The 19,539-nt window shown below is 44.1% G+C and overlaps 2 protein-coding genes across 2 annotated transcripts in view; one reads left to right on the top strand and one right to left on the bottom strand.

Annotated features, from left to right (window-relative positions):
- Positions 1-1,640, top strand: part of stab2 (stabilin 2) — a 93,768-nt gene extending 92,128 nt beyond the window's left edge. The window contains exon 68 of the mRNA XM_085769422.1: positions 1,206-1,640. Within this exon, the coding sequence (XP_085625548.1) occupies positions 1,206-1,262 (57 nt within the window). The 3' untranslated portion in view covers positions 1,263-1,640. The remainder of the gene's footprint in view (positions 1-1,205) is intronic.
- A 1,526-nt stretch (positions 1,641-3,166) lies between these two features.
- Positions 3,167-17,700, bottom strand: ovch1 (ovochymase 1). The gene is made up of 14 exons (XM_085769914.1): positions 17,646-17,700; positions 17,489-17,557; positions 16,662-16,736; positions 16,165-16,348; positions 14,804-14,879; positions 14,206-14,395; positions 13,318-13,457; positions 10,750-10,927; positions 9,588-9,596; positions 8,960-9,185; positions 6,659-6,816; positions 4,724-4,822; positions 4,053-4,189; positions 3,167-3,343 (listed from the first exon to the last, which is right to left on the bottom strand). Exons 1-14 carry the CDS (start codon positions 17,698-17,700, stop codon positions 3,182-3,184), a joined length of 1,758 nt encoding a protein of 585 aa, XP_085626040.1. The 3' UTR covers positions 3,167-3,181.
- Positions 17,701-19,539: the final 1,839 nt, after the last annotated feature.

Raw genomic sequence — 19,539 nt, 5'->3', positions numbered from 1 at the left:
GTGAGTCAGAGCTGATGTTTCTGTTCAGATGATGACGAGCCGCTGACGTGTGTATGGCGAGCCGTTTTAACATTTAAAAGCTAAGTTTGACTCTCCAGAATGAACATTGTAGATATCAACAACGTCTTTCTGACTGGTCCTAACTACATTTTAAATAGTTGGATTTTTTATTCCAGATCTCTATAATTCAGTTTTGCCTCTTGTCAAAAAGAACATTTCAGATCCACAACTACGTTCTTCCTTCACTGTAACCATTCATGTGTATGGGGTTTGTCATTACAGATATCTACAGTTCAGTTGCAGATATCCACTATGTGAATTACAGATATCTGGAACTGAATTACCACTAGTACTAATTCCAGTTACAGATATCTACAACGTCATTTCTCCTAGTCAAAACTTAATTACAGATATCTGAACAGGGACATGTAGATATCTGTAATTGAGGTGAATTAAAGATATCTAGAACTGGAATTATAACTAGTCAGAATCAAGTTGTAGATATCTGTAACTAGAATTAGTACTAGTGGTAATTCAGTTCCAGATATCTGTAATTCACATAGTGGATATCTGCAACTGAACTGTAGATATCTGTAATAACAAACCCCATACACATGAATGGTTACAGTGAAGGAAGAACGGAGTTGTGGATCTAAAATGTTCTTTTTGACTAGAGGCAAAACTGAATCACAGAGATCTGGAATGAAAAATCCAACTAATATATTTATTTTTATCTAGAGCAATGTTTCTACAATTGTTTTATTTTAAAATGTGTGTGTGTGTGTGCGTGTGTGAGAGTATGTGAACGTATGATATTTTTTTAAATTTACTTCTGTGTTTCATTGGAGAGCTTGGGTTTTTTGCATTTCACTACACTGTTTTTCAACCTTGGTTTTAGCTTTGCATGTGACCAATTATCTATCTATCTATCTATCTATCTATCTATCTATCTATCTATCTATCTATCTATCTATCTATCTATCTATCTATCTATCTATCTATCTATCTATCTATCTATCTATCTATCTATCTATCAAAATGTAGCCTAGTTAGGACCAGTCAGAAAGACGTTGTTGATATCTACAATGTTAATTCTGGAGAGTCAAACTTAGCTTTTAAATGTTAAATCCTGTTGCCATAGTGATGATGATGATGATGATGATGATGATGATGATGATGATGGTGATGATGATGGTGTGTTTCAGGGCGACGCCCACCAGGTGGTGGGGGGCGGGGCCTACGACCTGCTGCAGGACGACTGAACCTCGCTGCTCGGCTTCACGCTGCTCTTCTCTCCTCTGATTGGTCCAGAGAAGAGGAGGGATCATTCCTCCTAGCCCCTCCCCCTCCCCCTCCCCCCTCTCGTCTCCAGAGACAGACGTCGATGATGCGTTCAGGCGCTTTAAATCTCTGCAGCCGTCGTTTTACGCATTGTTGGTCTGAAAATGTGTGTTTTTTTTTCCAGAGTTTAAATAAATAAATAAAAGGCAGAAAGATGAAACCTCCCTCACTGCAGCATCGACTCCTTCTTTGTGGTGAATGAGGCTAGGCTAAGCTAAGCTAAGCTAAGCTATGCTAATGATAATAATATTTAAAGTGCTAACCCAAACAATAAAAAACATTAGAGTCCATAAGAATTCAAACATTATGAATCATCATGTTTTTACCCTTCTATGGTTTTTAATCAGAGATGGAACCAGATTCAGCTAAAAGTGCAGCCTGGGGTTGATCTACACTTAAAGGTGCAGTGTGTAATAATTGTCAAGGTTTATTGGCAAAATCTGAATTATGCAAAGTGATATAATACAAAGTGGGATACTGAATGTCATCTAGGCCTGCTCTTAAAGTAACAAAATAAACCAATAGGTAATGCATTTACTGTTAAAGCAGAAGTAAGTGGAATGTTTGTGTTAATATAAGTCTTAAATAGTTCTATCTTCCGACAGCAATCACTTCTATACACGAATTCGGCGAAATAACCGTTAGTCGAGCAGCCGCCATTACTGCGGTGACAGCTCCCAGTCAGAATGTCTCACTGATCTCTTCGATATGATGTGATCATGGTCGTCTAAGTCGGTGTAAAATATGTCCGACCCATCTGCAGCTCAGGTCATTTTGACCATCAATCAGAGACCTGTCCTGTAATTGATGTTTTTTCTGATCATCGGAGGCCAGCTGATCAATAAAATATTCTTGAATATCTAAAACAAAGCACAAGTTGTTGTTTTTATTCATGTAGCCTGTCCATATGATTAAATATCCCGCTGCTGGCTTGCTAACGTCAGCACGCACAACGTACCGGTATGTTATTGTTTATGATACAGTCTCTTATCTCCCTGTTACTCTAATCTTTCCTGCTAATCGCTCAAACAAATGATTAATTCCTAAATGAATATTGGTATTCATGTAAGAAACCTTAATCAGTTACTGGGGGGCACTAAACATCACCAATGCAGCCTATTTATGATGCTGTCATAGAGAATCAGTTCACTATGACTGACACATGTCACCGCAGCAATGGCGCCGCCGCAAGATGGCGGCAGTGTTTGGTCTGAAACACGGGTCTGTCAGTCACTCTGCTCTGCTCTGAGCCCAGGAGAAAACTTTCCTTGTATCCTACAACCTTTATCCAATGAGGAGAGAGAACGGCATAAAGGGGCAGTCCTCTCTGTGTGTGCAGCCAAGGGATGCGCCTGAATGTGGTGACGTAGGGACGAGGACCAATAGATCCATGACGAGGGCGGGGGCTGCTAACTCCATCTGCTGACAGGAAGTTAGCCAAAACCACCAGATCGCTGACTTCTGCTTTAACACCTTATCTGTTTTTTATTTTGTGTTTTAAAGAAACTCCGACAGCAATGTGAAACATCAATTTTAGGTGTTATTACACAGAATTTCTCTATAGGATCGACAGAAGTTACGCACTATAGATTTAAAGCAGTTAATCGCCAGTAGTCCTGGGACCCTAAGCAGGTGCTTACTTCACCTACACCCTGAGCCGGCTCTGTGTTTAACCCACAGTCTCCCACTCCATGAACAGCTGAAACAGTAAAACCCTATTTTATTAGAATAATTTAGCTAAGCCGAGCTAGCTCTTTCTTCACTTCAGTGAAAACATGGCGTCAGGTCACAAACAGCTTCAGTCAAAACACTTTTATTTTTTTATTTCCACTGCAGCTCTTCAGTCGTCCTCGGTAACCTGGCTGATCCAGGAGCTGTAGTCCGACACTCTGGTGAACACGGCCGGTCGGTCGGCGTCGCAGCGCCGACTGCCCCACGTCACCACACCAGACAGGAAGTAGGCGCCGCGTTTACGACAGTAGAGAGACGCTCCGGCATCGCCCTGCACACAAGGTCAGAGCCTTTAAAGGGATAGTTCAACATTTAGTCAAACTGGCCCATTGCCATATAGCAGTAGGTTCGTTACCTTTAACTGTCGGTGCAAGCTGTTTTTAGAACGGCGGAGCAGAGCCGTGAGCTGCTCAGAGCTACGCTACGGAGGCTCATTATGGGATTTCTTGGTTTCCCTCATCATCAAACTCATCAAATACACAATCCAACAACTCCACAACGCTCTGGTGGACAAGTTGTGAGCTGCACATTCACCACGCTATGAGATAATAACACAACGTTACCACACAGAGTTGTTTTAGAGGGAAATTCATGTAAAACCACTGATGCACGTTGCCTTCAGGGACAGTTTTTCATCAACAGTCTCTATATTTCCCTCTAAAACAACTCTGTGTGGTAACGTTGTGTTATTATCTCATAGCGTGGTGAATGTGCAGCTCACAACTTGTCCACCAGAGCGTTGTGGAGTTGTTGGATTGTGTATTTGATGAGTTTGATGATGAGGGAAACCAAGAAATCCCATAATGAGCCTCCGTAGCGTAGCTCTGAGCAGCTCACGGCTCTGCTCCGCCGTTCTAAAAATAGCTTGCACCGACAATTAAAGGTAACGAACCTACTGCTATGACTATAGGGATTATGGCGATGGGCCGGTTTGACTAAATGTTGAACTATCCCTTTAAGGAAGACGTTGTGGTGGTTACCATGCAGGAGGAGGAGCTGGCAGCGTGTGAACAGAAGTGTGAGTCGCTGATGAGGCCCCGCCCCCACCTCTCCCTGCAGACGGTCCCGTTCACCAGCGTCACCCCGATGTGGTGCAGCCGATCCGGATCGAGGTCCGCTACGTCACAAAGACACAACGGTGCGTTAAAGGTCAGTCAGGTCGCTGCAGCATCTCTGCTTCTACCTGCACTGCAAAAACTCAAAATCTTTCCAAGAATATTTGTCTTATTTCTTGTCAAAATGTCTCATTTCTAGTCAAAACTAATCTCTTTCCACTTAAAACAAGACTCATCACCTAAAAATGAACTTGTTTTTAGATCATTTTCACTTGTTTCAAACTAATTTTCACTTGAAATAAGTAGAAAAATCTGCCAGTGAAAGCAAGTTTTTTGTGTTTGCAATAAGAAAGAAAAACTTGCTCCACTATCAGATTTTTCTACTTATTTCAAGTGAAAATCTGCTTGAAAGAAGTAAAAAGTGTCTAAAAACAAGCTGCTTTTAATATGAGTCTTATTTTAAGTAGAATGAGATTTGTATTGACCAGAAATGACATTTTGACTAGAAATAAGACAAATATTCTTGGTAAGATTTTGAGTTTTTGCAGTGTGAAGAGATGTAGAGACATAGAGACATAGAGACGTAGAGGCGTCACCTCGGCCCGCCGCCGCGCCCCAGCCACAGCTGAAGCAGCTCCAGCTGTCGTCCAACTCCTCGTCCTCCTCAGGGACACAGACCGGGGACACGATGGAGCCTAGAGACAGAGACACGGGACGTTTCACCCAGTGGACAAGACACAGGACACAGGGGGAACTGGACCTCATGCAGATTTTTAGTTCGTTAGTTAGTTAGGGATAGTTCAGCCAAAATTGAAATTTCTCTGGGAGACTGGGGGGCTGGGAGAAGTTTCAGAGTCCTCCGTGGCTTCTCTGAGTTACAGCGGGGCTCCGTGCAGCACTGCATGTCCATATGACGGTTGAGAACAGAGCTCACTTTCCTTCGTCCAAAAAGACACACCAGAAAACATCCAGATACCTCCATGCTGCTCGTCTGTAATGTCCCTCTTGTATTGAAGCCCCGAAATGGTCCAAATTTGGACGAAGTGGGAAGAGAAGCTTCCGCTACAAAACAAGCTTGAAATATAGACTTATTTAATTTTTTTCGGGACAATTTCGAATTTCAGGGCTTCAATACAAGACGGACATTACATACGAGCAGCATGGAGCAGCCCTTAGACCACATGGGTCCATGGCACTGGTCCGACCTCCCATTAGTTCGAACTCCCATTGGTTCAAACTCCCATTGGTCCGACAATCGGAGTAATGAAAGTTGGAACTAATGGGAGGTCCTCATTAGTTCGAACTGAACTAGTTAGCATTAGTCCAACCAGTAGTCGAGTTGTAAAAAAAATTCAGGGGGGATGGTCAATTTTTTTCACCTTATTAAAAAAAAGGGGGGGGGGGCAGTGTAATTCATGTAAACTATATTATATAATTTATTATTATAAAATTATAAATTATATATAAATATATATATTTTATTATTATTATGGAGCTTCTCCACTAGTACCAACTCAGCTGGGCTTTAATTGATTTGACATCTATCTAAAGCACTGTAGGGGGGGTCTGGGGGCACTCCCCCAGAAAAAAATTGTGATTTTTAACACATAAATAAGGCATTCTGGTGTACTCTGAGGAGGAAATAAAGGGAAAAGACAACATTGCTTCAGATAAAACATTTAAAAAAGCCCATTTAGTAGGCCTACTGACTAAGGTTCCTTTCATTGTAATGACAATAATGGCTAAGTGTATGAAAGTGAACTCAGAACTGGTCTAGTGTGGAGCTGTGGCTGGAGAGCAAAAACAAAACTCTGACCGAGAATAGTCACTCCTCGCGCTCATAGATGTTGATGTAAACACAAAATGTAAACACACTAACATCAGTGGGTCACTTGCAGCACCACGCCGGACCGGACCGGGCCGGTCCACTGACCCACCGGCGGTCTGCCCCTGCTGGCGCGAGTCACCACAACTGCAGAAACTTCTCCCCTTTTCCGTGATTCGGAACCGCTCGGAACGCTATCTATCGCTAGAGTTCAGATTGTCACCTAGGAGGATTCTCGCTTCTACAACACTTCTCTCTGATTGGTCGTGGCGTCGTGCCTGTGTTGCATTCACTGTGACCGGGAAATTACAAAACTACCTTCTCAGTTAATGTGCGCTTCTGTTTAACTCCGTCTGAGAAAACATCCTGGACCTGGGCTATGTAAGAAATGTTCGGGGGGAATGCCCAGGCCAGGCGACAGCCTTAATATAATTATAGTTATGTCCAACATTTAATGTAAAAAGGGGATGGAGAGGGGGGATGGCATTTTTACAGGGGGGATGATTTTGATCGTTTTTATTTCAGGGGGGATGCCATCCCCCCCCATCCCCCCTCAACTCGACTACTGAGTCCAACTCTCCATTCTTACCGTTCACTATGCATTTATATCATTATTCATATAGGCTCCACCTGTCAATAAGACACACGTGGAAGAAGAGGTGCAGTTTTTTTTTTTAATTTTGCTGAGTGTCGTCTATGTTCTTACTGAGTCTGGCGGGAACGCCGAGGCGGAGCAGAGACAAGTCCGACCTCGGGGGGAAGCTGCCGTCCTGAGGGAAGTGGAAGACTTTGTCCACCGGGACGGTCTGAGCAGGAAGGAAGCGCAGGTCATGGAGTCCCAGAGCAACTACATCCACGTTAGGCCTGAGGGAGGAGGAGTAGATGGTAAGAGTCAGAGTAAATGTCTTCACATCAGTGAATGACTCTAATAGTTTGTAAATGAATGTAAGGAGCTTTTAACTCTTGAGAATGAACTCTTTGCTGCTCAGCTGCACTGATGTGCTGCTTTTAGGGGTCAGGGTTTCCTTCACAGACAAACACAGCTTGTGTCCAATAGGATTTTAGAAAAAGACCTGAAAGTAACCAGTACTTTTCAGCCTTCCTACTAATTAACTCCAGTAAAAGTACTAATATTTGGCTTGGAAATGTATTCAAGTAAGAGCAACACGACACCTTACCCTCAGTACTGGACCTTACCTGACGTTGCAGCACCACGACACCTTACCCTCAGTACTGGACCTTACCCTCAGTACTGGACCTTACCCTCAGTACTGGACCTTACCCTCAGTACTGGACCTTACCTGACGTTGCAGCACCACGACACCTTACCCTCAGTAATGGACCTTACCCTCAGTAATGGACCTTACCCTCAGTAATGGACCTTACCCTCAGTAATGGACCTTACCCTCAGTAATGGACCTTACCCTCAGTAATGGACCTTACCCTCAGTACTGGACCTTACCCTCAGTAATGGACCTTACCCTCAGTAATGGACCTTACCCTCAGTAATGGACCTTACCCTCAGTACTGGACCTTACCCTCAGTAATGGACCTTACCCTCAGTACTGGACCTTACCCTCAGTACTGGACCTTACCCTCAGTAATGGACCTTACCCTCAGTACTGGACCTTACCCTCAGTAATGGATCTTACCCTCAGTACTGGACCTTACCCTCAGTACTGGACCTTACCCTCAGTAATGGACCTTACCCTCAGTAAAGGACCTTACCCTCAGTAATGGACCTTACCCTCAGTAATGGACCTTACCTGACGTTGCAGCAACATGACTCCTTACCCTCAGTACTGGACCTTACCCTCAGTACTGGACCTTACCTGACGTTGCAGCACCACGACACCTTACCCTCAGTAATGGACCTTACCCTCAGTACTGGACCTTACCCTCAGTACTGGACCTTACCCTCAGTACTGGACCTTACCTGACGTTGCAGCACCACGACACCTTACCCTCAGTAATGGACCTTACCCTCAGTACTGGACCTTACCCTCAGTAATGGACCTTACCCTCAGTAATGGACCTTACCCTCAGTACTGGACCTTACCCTCAGTACTGGACCTTACCCTCAGTAATGGACCTTACCCTCAGTACTGGACCTTACCCTCAGTAATGGACCTTACCCTCAGTAAAGGACCTTACCCTCAGTAATGGACCTTACCCTCAGTAATGGACCTTACCCTCAGTAAAGGACCTTACCTGACGTTGCAGCACCACGACTCCTTACCCTCAGTAATGGGTCTTACCCTCAGTACTGGACCTTACCCTCAGTACTGGACCTTACCTGACGTTGCAGCACCACGACACCTTACCCTCAGTAATGGACCTTACCCTCAGTACTGGACCTTACCCTCAGTAATGGACCTTACCTTCAGTAATGGACCTTACCCTCAGTACTGGACCTTACCCTCAGTAATGGACCTTACCCTCAGTACTGGACCTTACCCTCAGTAATGGACCTTACCCTCAGTACTGGACCTTACCCTCAGTAATGGACCTTACCCTCAGTAATGGACCTTACCCTCAGTACTGGACCTTACCCTCAGTAATGGACCTTACCCTCAGTAATGGACCTTACCTGACGTTACAGCACCACGACTCCTTACCCTCAGTAATGGGTCTTACCCTCAGTACTGGACCTTACCTGACGTTACAGCACCACGACTCCTTACCCTCAGTACTGGACCTTACCCTCAGTAATGGACCTTACCCTCAGTAATGGACCTTACCCTCAGTAATGGACCTTACCCTCAGTACTGGACCTTACCCTCAGTACTGGACCTTACCCTCAGTAATGGACCTTACCCTCAGTACTGGACCTTACCCTCAGTAATGGACCTTACCCTCAGTACTGGACCTTACCCTCAGTACTGGACCTTACCCTCAGTACTGGACCTTACCCTCAGTACTGGACCTTACCCTCAGTACTGGACCTTACCCTCAGTAAAGGACCTTACCCTCAGTACTGGACCTTACCCTCAGTACTGGACCTTACCTGACGTTGCAGTGCTTGGGGGCGAGGACCCAGCGGCGGTGGATCAGGGCTCCGCTGCAGTAGTGGCGTCCGGCCGACTGCAGGCTGACCTGCCAGGGCCAGAAGGAGGGACAGGACTCGGTGACGTTGTCCACCGACACCTCGCCGCCGTCCGGGGACACGGAGAGACCGCCGCGCCGTGGAGCGTCATCACAGCCCGGACTCGTCCTCAGACCGCACCGGTCCTCTGTCGGCCAGGTGGACAGCACCGTTACACAACGTAACAACACAGTTACACAACGTAACAACACCGTTACACAACGTAACAACACCGTTACACAGGAGCAGAGCGTCAACCTTGGGACTGCGGCTGAAATGTAGTAGCTGTGCTAAGTCCAGCACATTTACATTGATGCTTAAAGGGACAACCAGGAGTTTTGTTAAAGCGAAGTGTTTCCACACTACATTTATGAGCCTCCGCACCGTGAAATTCTTTGACCGGGTCAAGACAGACTCATGTTTTCATTCATCAAGAATTAAAGTCAGAGGTTGGAAGACGATCACATACCGTCGTAGTTCCCACCATAAACGGAGATTCATACGGCGGCGTTATTCTCATGACTCGCCACGAAACCGAAAGTAAAGAAACGCTGGTCGGCTCGCCCAGCATTTCCACCACCACTAATAATAACAAAATAACCATAGAGACAAAACCATAGATTTATCTAAAATGGACCATTAACAAGTGGTAACGGAGATTCATCCACATTAATATCAGACTTTTTTATAACCGAATAGAAACTCCTGGTTGCCCCTTTAATGCGTCAGTGTTGATGAATGTGCACTGTCCCAATTCAATAAATAAAGAAAATGAAATGTCCTTCAGCTCTAGAAGACACCTGTCTAGAGGACACCTACCATCGCTGGTGTCATCCCCATGCGCCCGGTTCTCATCACCTGGAAGACAAACAACACGAGGACACGTCCACTACAGTTCCAGACTCAGACCTTGTCCCATCCTCCACACTTCAATCAAATCAAATCAAAATCAAAAGTACTTTATTCTTCCGTTAAGTGCAGGTGCAAAACAACGATCCACGCATCCCTACATACCACAGACATACCCAACACAATAATAATACACATTCCTACAGCCACACATAAGTACGAGTACTCGCAGCAAAGGTTAAAAAAAGGGCACATACAAGGATAAAAGTGAGTTAAAAACAGGTTAATTGAAAAGAAAAAAACAAAAGTTCTGGTGGGAGTTGGGTGTTCAGAAGTCGGATTGAGGTGGGAATGAAACTGGATGATGCTCTCTTTGTCCGGAGTGGGAGTGAGCTGTATCTGCGTGCTGATGGCAGTAGGCTGTAGTGGCTGTGTAGTGTGTGTGTTGTGTCTGTGGCCTTTTTTCTTGATTTTATTGCTGAGTGCGCTTGGTTACGCACACACTTTGGTGACGTCTTGCTCAGTGAAAGTACATTTCCATATAGTGCAAACACGTATGAAGTGGCCAAGCGCGCTGGGAGATTTAAAAGCAATGGGGACAAACTCAACACGTGCAGCTTTTCATCTGAGTGTCATTGTTCTCACTGCAGCACAACTCTGACACCTTTTATCCAAACAAGTAAATATAATGTTCATACTTTGCTAAGTCTATTGAATGTTAGAATATTAGATTGAGGATTAGTTCACTTATATGACGTGTTTGAAGGTCGGCATCTTCTTGTTGAAGAGACTATTACATTGGGAGCTGGTACGAACCTAAACCACATCAAAGTGTGATGTGAGTGTGTATAATACGACAGGACTACAGGTGTTGGACGTGTGTGACTCACTCATGACGTCAGACATCCACTCGGCGTGCCGCTGCAGGTCGGTGTAGACTCCCGGCTTCCTGGCTCGGCCACAGCCGACGCCCCAGCTCACCAGACCGGCCAGCTCGAACCGGCTGCCGGTGAAACACGACAGAGGACCTCCAGAGTCCCCCTGAAGACCAGGAGCAGTGCTCAGTGTCCTCTGATGCTCAGGGACCAGATTCTGAACCTTATGGTCTCCGTCTATGTCCAGGACGCAATATTTTTTTTCCCAGGATGGTAGGGGAAGTAACGCCTTTTCCGCCTCTGATTGGCTAGAAGAGCTCCTATCTGCCTCTGATTGGCTAGAAGAGCTCCTTTTCCGCCTCTGATTGGCTAGAAGAGCTCCTTTTCCGCCTCTGATTGACTAGATGAGCTCCTATTCCGCCTCTGATTGACTAGAAGAGCTCCTTCTTCGCCTCTGATTGGCTAGATGAGCTCCTATTCCGCCTCTGATTGGCTAGAAGAGCTCCTATTCCGCCTCTGATTGGCTAGATGAGCTCCTTTTCCGCCTCTGATTGGCTAGATGAGCGCCTTTCTTCGCCTCTGATTGGCTAGAAGAGCTCCTATTCCGCCTCTGATTGGCTAGAAGAGCTCCTATTCCGCCTCTGATTGGCTAGAAGAGCTCCTTTTCCGCCTCTGATTGGCTAGATGAGCGCCTTTCTTCGCCTCTGATTGGCTAGATGAGCTCCTTTTCCGCCTCTGATTGGCTAGAAGAGCTCCTTTTCCGCCTCTGATTGGCTAGATGAGCGCCTTTCTTCGCCTCTGATTGGCTAGATGAGCTCCTATTCCGCCTCTGATTGGCTAGATGAGCTCCTTTTCCGCCTCTGATTGGCTAGAAGAGCTCCTATTCCGCCTCTGATTGGCTAGATGAGCTCCTATTCCGCCTCTGATTGACTAGATGAGCTCCTTCTTCGCCTCTGATTGGCTAGATGAGCTCCTTCTTCGCCTCTGATTGGCTAGATGAGCTCCTATTCCGCCTCTGATTGGCTAGATGAGCTCCTTTTCCGCCTCTGATTGGCTAGATGAGCTCCTATTCCGCCTCTGATTGGCTAGATGAGCGCCTTTCTTCGCCTCTGATTGGCTAGATGAGCTCCTTTTCCGCCTCTGATTGGCTAGATGAGCTCCTATTCCGCCTCTGATTGGCTAGATGAGCGCCTTTCTTCACCTCTGATTGGCTAGATGAGCTCCTTTTCCGCCTCTGATTGGCTAGATGAGCTCCTTCTTCGCCTCTGATTGGCTAGATGAGCTCCTTCTTCGCCTCTGATTGACTAGATGAGCTCCTTCTTCGCCTCTGATTGGCTAGATGAGCTCCTTTTCCGCCTCTGATTGACTAGATGAGCTCCTTCTTCGCCTCTGATTGGCTAGATGAGCTCCTTTTCCGCCTCTGATTGACTAGATGAGCTCCTTCTTCGCCTCTGATTGGCTAGAAGAGCTCCTATTCCGCCTATGATTGGCTAGAAGGGCTCTCCTCTGATTGGCTGGAAGGGCTCTCTCATGCAGGCAGGCTGTCAGCAATCTACAATCTGTGATGATGAAGTGTGCGCCGTCAGATTGATGGACCACAAATCACCTTAAATGTGCTCCTAGCTACTTTCTGGACAGTCATTTTGTTGAAAACCGGTTAGGCAACAGTAGGCAAAGGGCCTGGATCTGCCAGGATCAGGGGGAATGGTTGGGATTAGGCCCAAGATGCAGGTCCAGGCCATAACCCGATCTATCTGGCCTGTCTAGCCTCTACCTGGTCTTTTTACTAAACTTAACCAACTCCTTTCTTCATTGCCTAAACCCAACCAATGGCACAATTACACTTCTCTCAAACTCAAAATGTAACCTGGAATATAAATTAAAAATATAAATTCATCGGAATGTGAAACCAACGAGGATCGAACTCAAGTCTGCTGCACCACAGGCGAAAACACAAACCACTACGCCAAGGCGTCACTGACAACAACATCCTAGGTTTGTACGTATTTCAGTTTACTTGCAGTACTGAGATGATGTTTCGCGGCCAAATCAAACAACAGGGTTCCTACACATTTGAAATTTCCAGATTCCATACTTTTTCCAGACCCTAATTTCCAGACTTCTCGGTAAAGAAAAATCTAATTATTTGTGATATTTGAGTAAATAGATGTGGATAATATAAAAAAAAGCATGCAATTAATCATTTGTTTTCATTATTCTGAATGTGTATGCCATTATGTAACCAAGTAATTTCCAGGAGATTGTAGCTAGGTATAATAGCACATACAAAATAATTAACCCAAATAACTTCAGATAAGACCAAACCCAGATGAGTATTAAGATAAATATATTTCCATACAATAGTTTCCATTTTCCATACTTTTCCAGACCTGGAAATGTATAAAATCAAATTCCAAACTTTTTCATACTTTCCATACATGCGTAGGAACCCTGAAACAACCAGTCGGAGGAGAGCTCATCTAGCCAATCAGAGGCAGAAAAGGCGGGACCTTCCCCTACCATCCTGGGAAAAAAAACATTGCGTCCAGGACTGACCTGACAGGCGTCGACTCCTCCTTCGTCCTTCCCAGCACAGAACATGGAGGACCTGATCCTGCCGGAGTAGAACTGGTTGCAGACCTCGGAGGGAAGGATGGTCACGTTCACCTCCTGCAGCCGGTGGACCCGCGGGCCGTCTGGGGACAGAAGACACCGGTCGGTTCAGATCCACGTTCCACAGTCTCACTGCAAAAACTCAAAATCTTACCAAGAATATTTGTCTTATTTCTAGTCAAAATGTCATTTCTAGTCAAAATAAATCTAATTATACTTATAATAAGACTCATTACATTTAAAAAGCAGCTTATTTTTATACACTTGACTTTTTTCAAGCAAATTTTCCACTTTAAATAAGTAGAAAAATCTGATAGTGGAGCAAGTTTTTCTTTCTTATTACAAGCACAAAAAACTTGCTTTCTCTGGCAGATTTTTCTACTTATTTCAAGTGAAAATTAGTTTGAAACAAGTGAAAATTATCTGAAAACAAGTTCATCTTTAGGTGATGAGTCTTATTTTAAATGGAAAGAGATTAGTTTTGACTAAAATTTAGACATTTTGACAAGAAATAAGTCAAATATTCTAGAAATAAGACGAAAGATTTTGAGGTTTTGCAGTGTGCAGCCATTTCCAATTCTTTGTGAATAGGTCTTACTGAGTTAGGAGTCCTCACGAGGACTTTTAAGCTCTCCCAGACTTAGGAGCTACTTTTAGGCCTAAAATACTTTGTGAATTACTCTTATTTTAAAAAACTAGGAGTCCTAAATTTAAGACTGACACGCCCACTTTTTTTAGGAGTTGCTCGTTCCTAAATTCGTCCCTTAGGAGCTACTTTTAACCCTAAGACTCTCTGTGAATACGGCCCCAGAACTCTGTTTGGCTCCTCACTCTCCCGGGTGGAGCCCCAGCCGGTGATGGTGCAGCTCTTGAAGAGAGGCAGCGGACTCATCCAGATGTCGATGGGCCGGACCGAGCGGTCGAAGACCAGCGGCCGCTGCAGCCTCAGCAGAGCCAAGTCCCCCTCCTTGGTGCGAGTGTTGTAGCCGTGGTAACGGACGATGGCCGACACCCCCACCAGCTGGACAGAATTTAATTGAATTCATTGAGGGATAGCACCTTGAGATGGAAGGGGGTCCCAAGTACAATACATACAAACATACAAACACACAATAATACAAAACAGATGGTAAAAGACAAAAAGAACCAAACAAACCAAACAAAAAGAACAACAGTTAGGTAAAACATATGCTTGCACTCAGCTCACCCCTCCCACCCACAACCCCTATCCTCAAATGGTGTACGGAGAAAAGAGAATACACTGAATATTATACATAAATTAAATTACACTCAAATTAAAAACATGAACAGGTGATTCTGACATGAGAGAATAAAGACCTAAAACAATGAAAGGAGGGAATGGATCTCAAATGGGAAGAAGATTCTCCTCCTCCGTCTCCTCTGGGAACTGAGACACAGTGAGTCTCACCTGTTGGCCGTTTTCATTTTGATTATCCAAGTTGTGTTTCCCAGCCAGAACTTTCCACAGTGAAGCTCTGGTGTACCTGCAGACAACAACAAACACAGTTAAACTAATGGTTATGTACAGAACTATGCAAGAATGGAACAAACTACCAGACAACATTACACAAGAAAATAGTAAATTCATTTTTAATAAGTTAGTCAAGAAACACCTGTTCGCCATAGAAATTTCAGATTTAATTTAGGATAATTGTAAGTACAAGCATGACATCTTGTGCATCAGAAACAGTTCTTGGAGATCTACACCAAAAGCAGGGGATACTGTCAAATCTGCTTTAATTCTGTCAAATCTGAGTTTGGGACTGAGTTTCGATGGCACTGGATCAATGGGCTGTAGAAACTGGAGTTCTAATTGTGTGACCAATATATATAATATATGTAGACATATGTAAATTCTACTACGTACCACTGCTGACCTCGGGAGCTGGCTTGTATTGTCTGTGTATTGTTGTGTTGTGTATTTGTATTCCCTTGTGTTTTATGTTGTATTTGAACATGGATTGTGTTGTATGGGACATAAAAAAAACGGCATTGATACATTGGAAATATGTTGTATGGAGCCCAGGAAGAATAGCTTTGGTGTTGCCATAGCTAATGGGGATCCAAATCAATCAATCAATCAATCAATCAATCAATCAATCAATCAATCAATCAATCAATCAATCAATCAATCAATCAATCAATCAATCAATCAATCAATCAATCAATCAATCAAGGAGGCAGGGCCACCAGCACCCAGACGAGTAAAGACACGTCCATTGACTCCCGTGGTAAGGGTTTAAGGGTTTAAGGGTTTAAGGGTTTTGCCCCCTAGTGGCAGGATATGGGTATTGCAACAGCGCCCAGAAAACCCATTCACTCCAATGTATGTGTGTTGCCCACTTGCTGGTAAATTGATGAAAACGGTCGTGTTTTTGTTTTTAGGTGTCTTGGTCATATCAGATTATACTTAGAATTTGTTTATTATAAAATGTAGATTGAAACATTCATGTAGAAAACTGTTTTTTTTTACTCTCCTATGTGTTAATGTTTATCTGTAAAGGATCCTCAATGCTGCTATTAACGTGGGTGATCTATAAATGTCCTTAAATGATTGAAAACACCACACTGCTCATTCACCAACAATGCAGAGATGTCAGTTCAAAACCCATATTCCTCCACCAGGAGGCGCTGCCATTGGACCAATGCTGTCACTACTCTCTGTTACAGAGCTCTACCAGACGCCAAGTTACTTCACCATGCATGTGTGTGTGTGTGTGTGTGTGTGTGTGTGTGTGTGTGTGTGTGGTTGAGCTTGTGACCTCTGACCTTTTGAAGCAGTGAGCAGCAGAGATGACCCACTGGGGGCTGATGACGGCCCCCCCACAGGCCGGCATGGAGGCCAGGCAGACTGAGACCTGCCAGGGCCACGAGTGAGCCCAGGCCTCCTGGCCTCCGATGATCCGGGCCTCCGCCTCCGCATCCGGACCGAAGAACCGAACCCCGGCTACATCTGAGCCGACACCAGCAGAGGTCAGAGGTCAACAGAGGTCAACAAGGTCAGAGGACAGCACTTGTAATGGTAAATTTGAATATTCCTTTGTTTTAATCACTTGAGACGTCCCCAACCCCTGCTTTCCTCCCAAGGTATTAGAACTCCTTTTGTTTGTTACCCATTTGTGTATTCTAATGTCTAGATAAAACAGTTTTCTGACTGACAGACTGAAAACCAGCAGCCGCAGCCCTTTGAGGAACAGTGTGGACACGGCTAAATGTCTGTAAATTGATCTGATCAGTAACGTCAGGTGATGCGTTCATGGACAAACCAGAGAATCCAAAGCGGGCGGAGAAGGTTCCATGTTCCCGCAGAGCGTCGCTCACGTTCAGAGTCTCGTTTCCTCCTGGAGACAAAGCACAGAAAGTGAACCTGAGAGTGTGTGAAGCAGCTGAGTGTGAGTCTGTTTCTGCTACAAAAAAGAGCAGTAAGAGTTATCCACAAGGCAGGTAATAGAGATCCCTCAAATAGATTTTTTTATTTTATTTCTGCAGGTTTGTTGAAAATGGCCGATATAATGGAATTACAGACCCTAAAAATAATGTTTAAAGCAAAGAACAGATCATTACCAGAACATTTACAAAGCTTGTTTAAATTGGAGGAAGAGGATAAAACAGACTGAAGCTTGGTTTTAAACATTCATTTGCAAGGTTAAGCTTAAAACAAATGTGTATTTCTGTTGCAGGTGTAAAACTATGGCATTCACAAAGCAAGGAACTGAAAAGTTGTACAAGTATGTCTCAGTTTTAAGAAAATGTTTAAAAAATAAAAGATAAGCATCTACAAAAAAGAAGAAGGAGAAAGAGAAAAAGAAGGGAAAAAAGAAAAGATAGATACACTGACCGTGTCTACCATTATTTTGTTTGTTTTCTTGTCATTACTATGTTTCATCTTTAATATTTTGAAACAGAGTATAATATTGGTGTTGATAGTAAGCCAATGTAATTCTAACAACAGAGAGGGGCAGCTACTATAAGTTTTCTTCATCCTGCTCCTTTTCATTCATGGTGACAGCTACATTATGTAAATATGTGCAACCATGTGAGAATGTAAACCATGAATGAAATAAATCGAAATGAAATGACAAAGTGTTGGTACCTTCCACAGCAGCAGCAGCAGCAGCAGCAGCAGCAGCAGCAGCCGTGGAGTTTGGTGTTTCCAGTTCAGCTGCACAGACACAAACCACAGGTGAGGAGCAGGAAGTGAAAAGCAGGAAGTGGAACATCAGACCTGAGGACGAAGGGAAGAGTCTCACCTGTGGGACGCGTGGACACACACAGCGACAGCACACACACCACACACAGCCTCATGTCTGAGCTTCATGGAGATCACTGTGCTGCTGCTGAGGCTGCACTTACTCACGGTGTGATTGGACACACCTGTTCCTGCTGCCACGCCCCTCACTGCATGGCTGCAGATCCCAGTTTCTGAAAAACATGAACTGTCCCCCCCAATAAAAATACCCCAAACTATTCAAAATTTAACAAATGTATTTAACAAATGTATTTTCAGACTTCACATTCTTCACATTCTTCACAAAAAGAAATGATATTTCAATCATTTCTTTTTAGATGTGAAGAATGTGAAGTCTGAAAATTACGGTGGCCCTGAAGTGCAAAACACAACGGCAAATCAGACAACAACGGCAAAAGAGAAAACACAACACAAAAAGAGAAAACACAACGCAAAAAGAGAAAACACAACACAAAAAGAGAAAACACAACGCAAAAAGAGAAAACACAACACAAAAAGAGAGAACACAACGGCAAAAGAGAAAACACAAAAGCCAAACATTTTGGGCAATACATAGCGGCCTCTGTGCTAGTCCCGCTTGCGATACATTTTTTTCCTACTATGGCCACGCCAAGACCCGCCTTACTCTGCCTCTGATTGGCTGCCTCTGCAAGGCTAAGCCTATCCCTGCATCTTACCCTAACCTTAACCACTCCCTTCACACGCCTAAACCAACCGTCTTTGCCTAAACCAGCCCGAGGGTACCTACCTTTTCCGGTTTGGTTAATGTCGTTGTGTTTTCTCTTTCTGTGTTGTGTTTTCTCTTTTGCTTTTGTGTTTTCTGATTTGCCGTTGTTTAGTAATTTGTGGTTGTGTTTTCTGATTTGCCGTTGTGTTTTCTCTTTTTGTGTTGTGTTTTCTCTTTTGCCGTTGTGTTTTCTCTTTTTGTGTTGTGTTTTCTCTTTTTGTGTTGTGTTTTCTCTTTTGCCGTTGTGTTTTCTCTGTTTGTGTTGTGTTTTCTCTTTTGCCGTTGTGTTTTCTCTGTTTGTGTTGTGTTTTCTCTTTTGCCGTTGTTGTGTGATTTGCCGTTGTGTTTTGCACTTCAGGGCCACCACAGAAAATACTATAAAAAACACTTTTTATTTGTTCCACCATTTCAGGTGGAACAAATAATATTTGACAAAAATATTTCTGACTCCACATCCCATCTCTGGTCTCCTCCACTACGACGCAAATTGCCAACAATGAGTACCCGGAAATGTTGAGTGCCCCAAAGTTTTATGTTAGAAATATATAGTATGGGTCCCTAGTATTCAGAAACTGTCGGATGCTAACTTATATATATTGGACAATTAGCATAATTGACATAATTAACATAAATTAGCATAATTGCATATATGGGCAATATTTCAACAAAATTGACTTGGCTGATCTGGGCAATATTGGAGTGGTTTTAGGGGTTATTGATGATGCTGAATCCATTTCTGACATTTTCAAAATTCAAAATGGCTGTCTAAACCGGAAGTGACCAGATTTTGAAATCCATCAAAATCGGCCCACTGGCGGTTAAAATCTGGTCACTTCCAAAAAAAAAAGAAATCACTTTTGTGTCCCCCCGAATCCTGACATCGGATCGGCACCCCTGCCTCAGTGGGTTTCTCTATGGGGACTACTTTCTCTCTACTTTCAATGTGCATTGATTTGATTCCCTATAGAGAGGTATAAGGCAGGAACGGGACACAACACAGAACCACACGGCCGTCCAGTAGCTCAGCCTTGTGTCCACTGAGCAGAGGATGCAGCTCCTTCTTATACTCTGGTTGTTTCAGTCCCAGCCATAAGATGAGCTCACAGAGGTAATAAAACCATCAGGCTGCAACACTCAACGGATGTGTCCCTAAACCCCCCACTTGTTG

Source organism: Trachurus japonicus, chromosome 23 (assembly GCF_045865225.1).
Source record: "Trachurus japonicus isolate A0001 chromosome 23, Traja_1.0".
NCBI lineage: Eukaryota > Metazoa > Chordata > Actinopteri > Carangiformes > Carangidae > Trachurus > Trachurus japonicus.
This window is presented reverse-complemented; position numbering and strand designations above follow the sequence as displayed.

Coding starts and splice junctions, on each gene's coding strand:
- ovch1 (XM_085769914.1), bottom strand. CDS start 17,700: ATGAGGCTGTGTGTGGTGTGTGTGCTGTCGCTGTGTGTGTCCACGCGT. Junction 4,823..6,658: donor CGGCGTTCCCGCCAGACTCA/GTAAGAACATAG, acceptor CTCTGTCTCTAG/GCTCCATCGTGTCCCCGGTC. Junction 3,344..4,052: donor CCAGCTCCTCCTCCTGCATG/GTAACCACCACA, acceptor CCTTGTGTGCAG/GGCGATGCCGGAGCGTCTCT.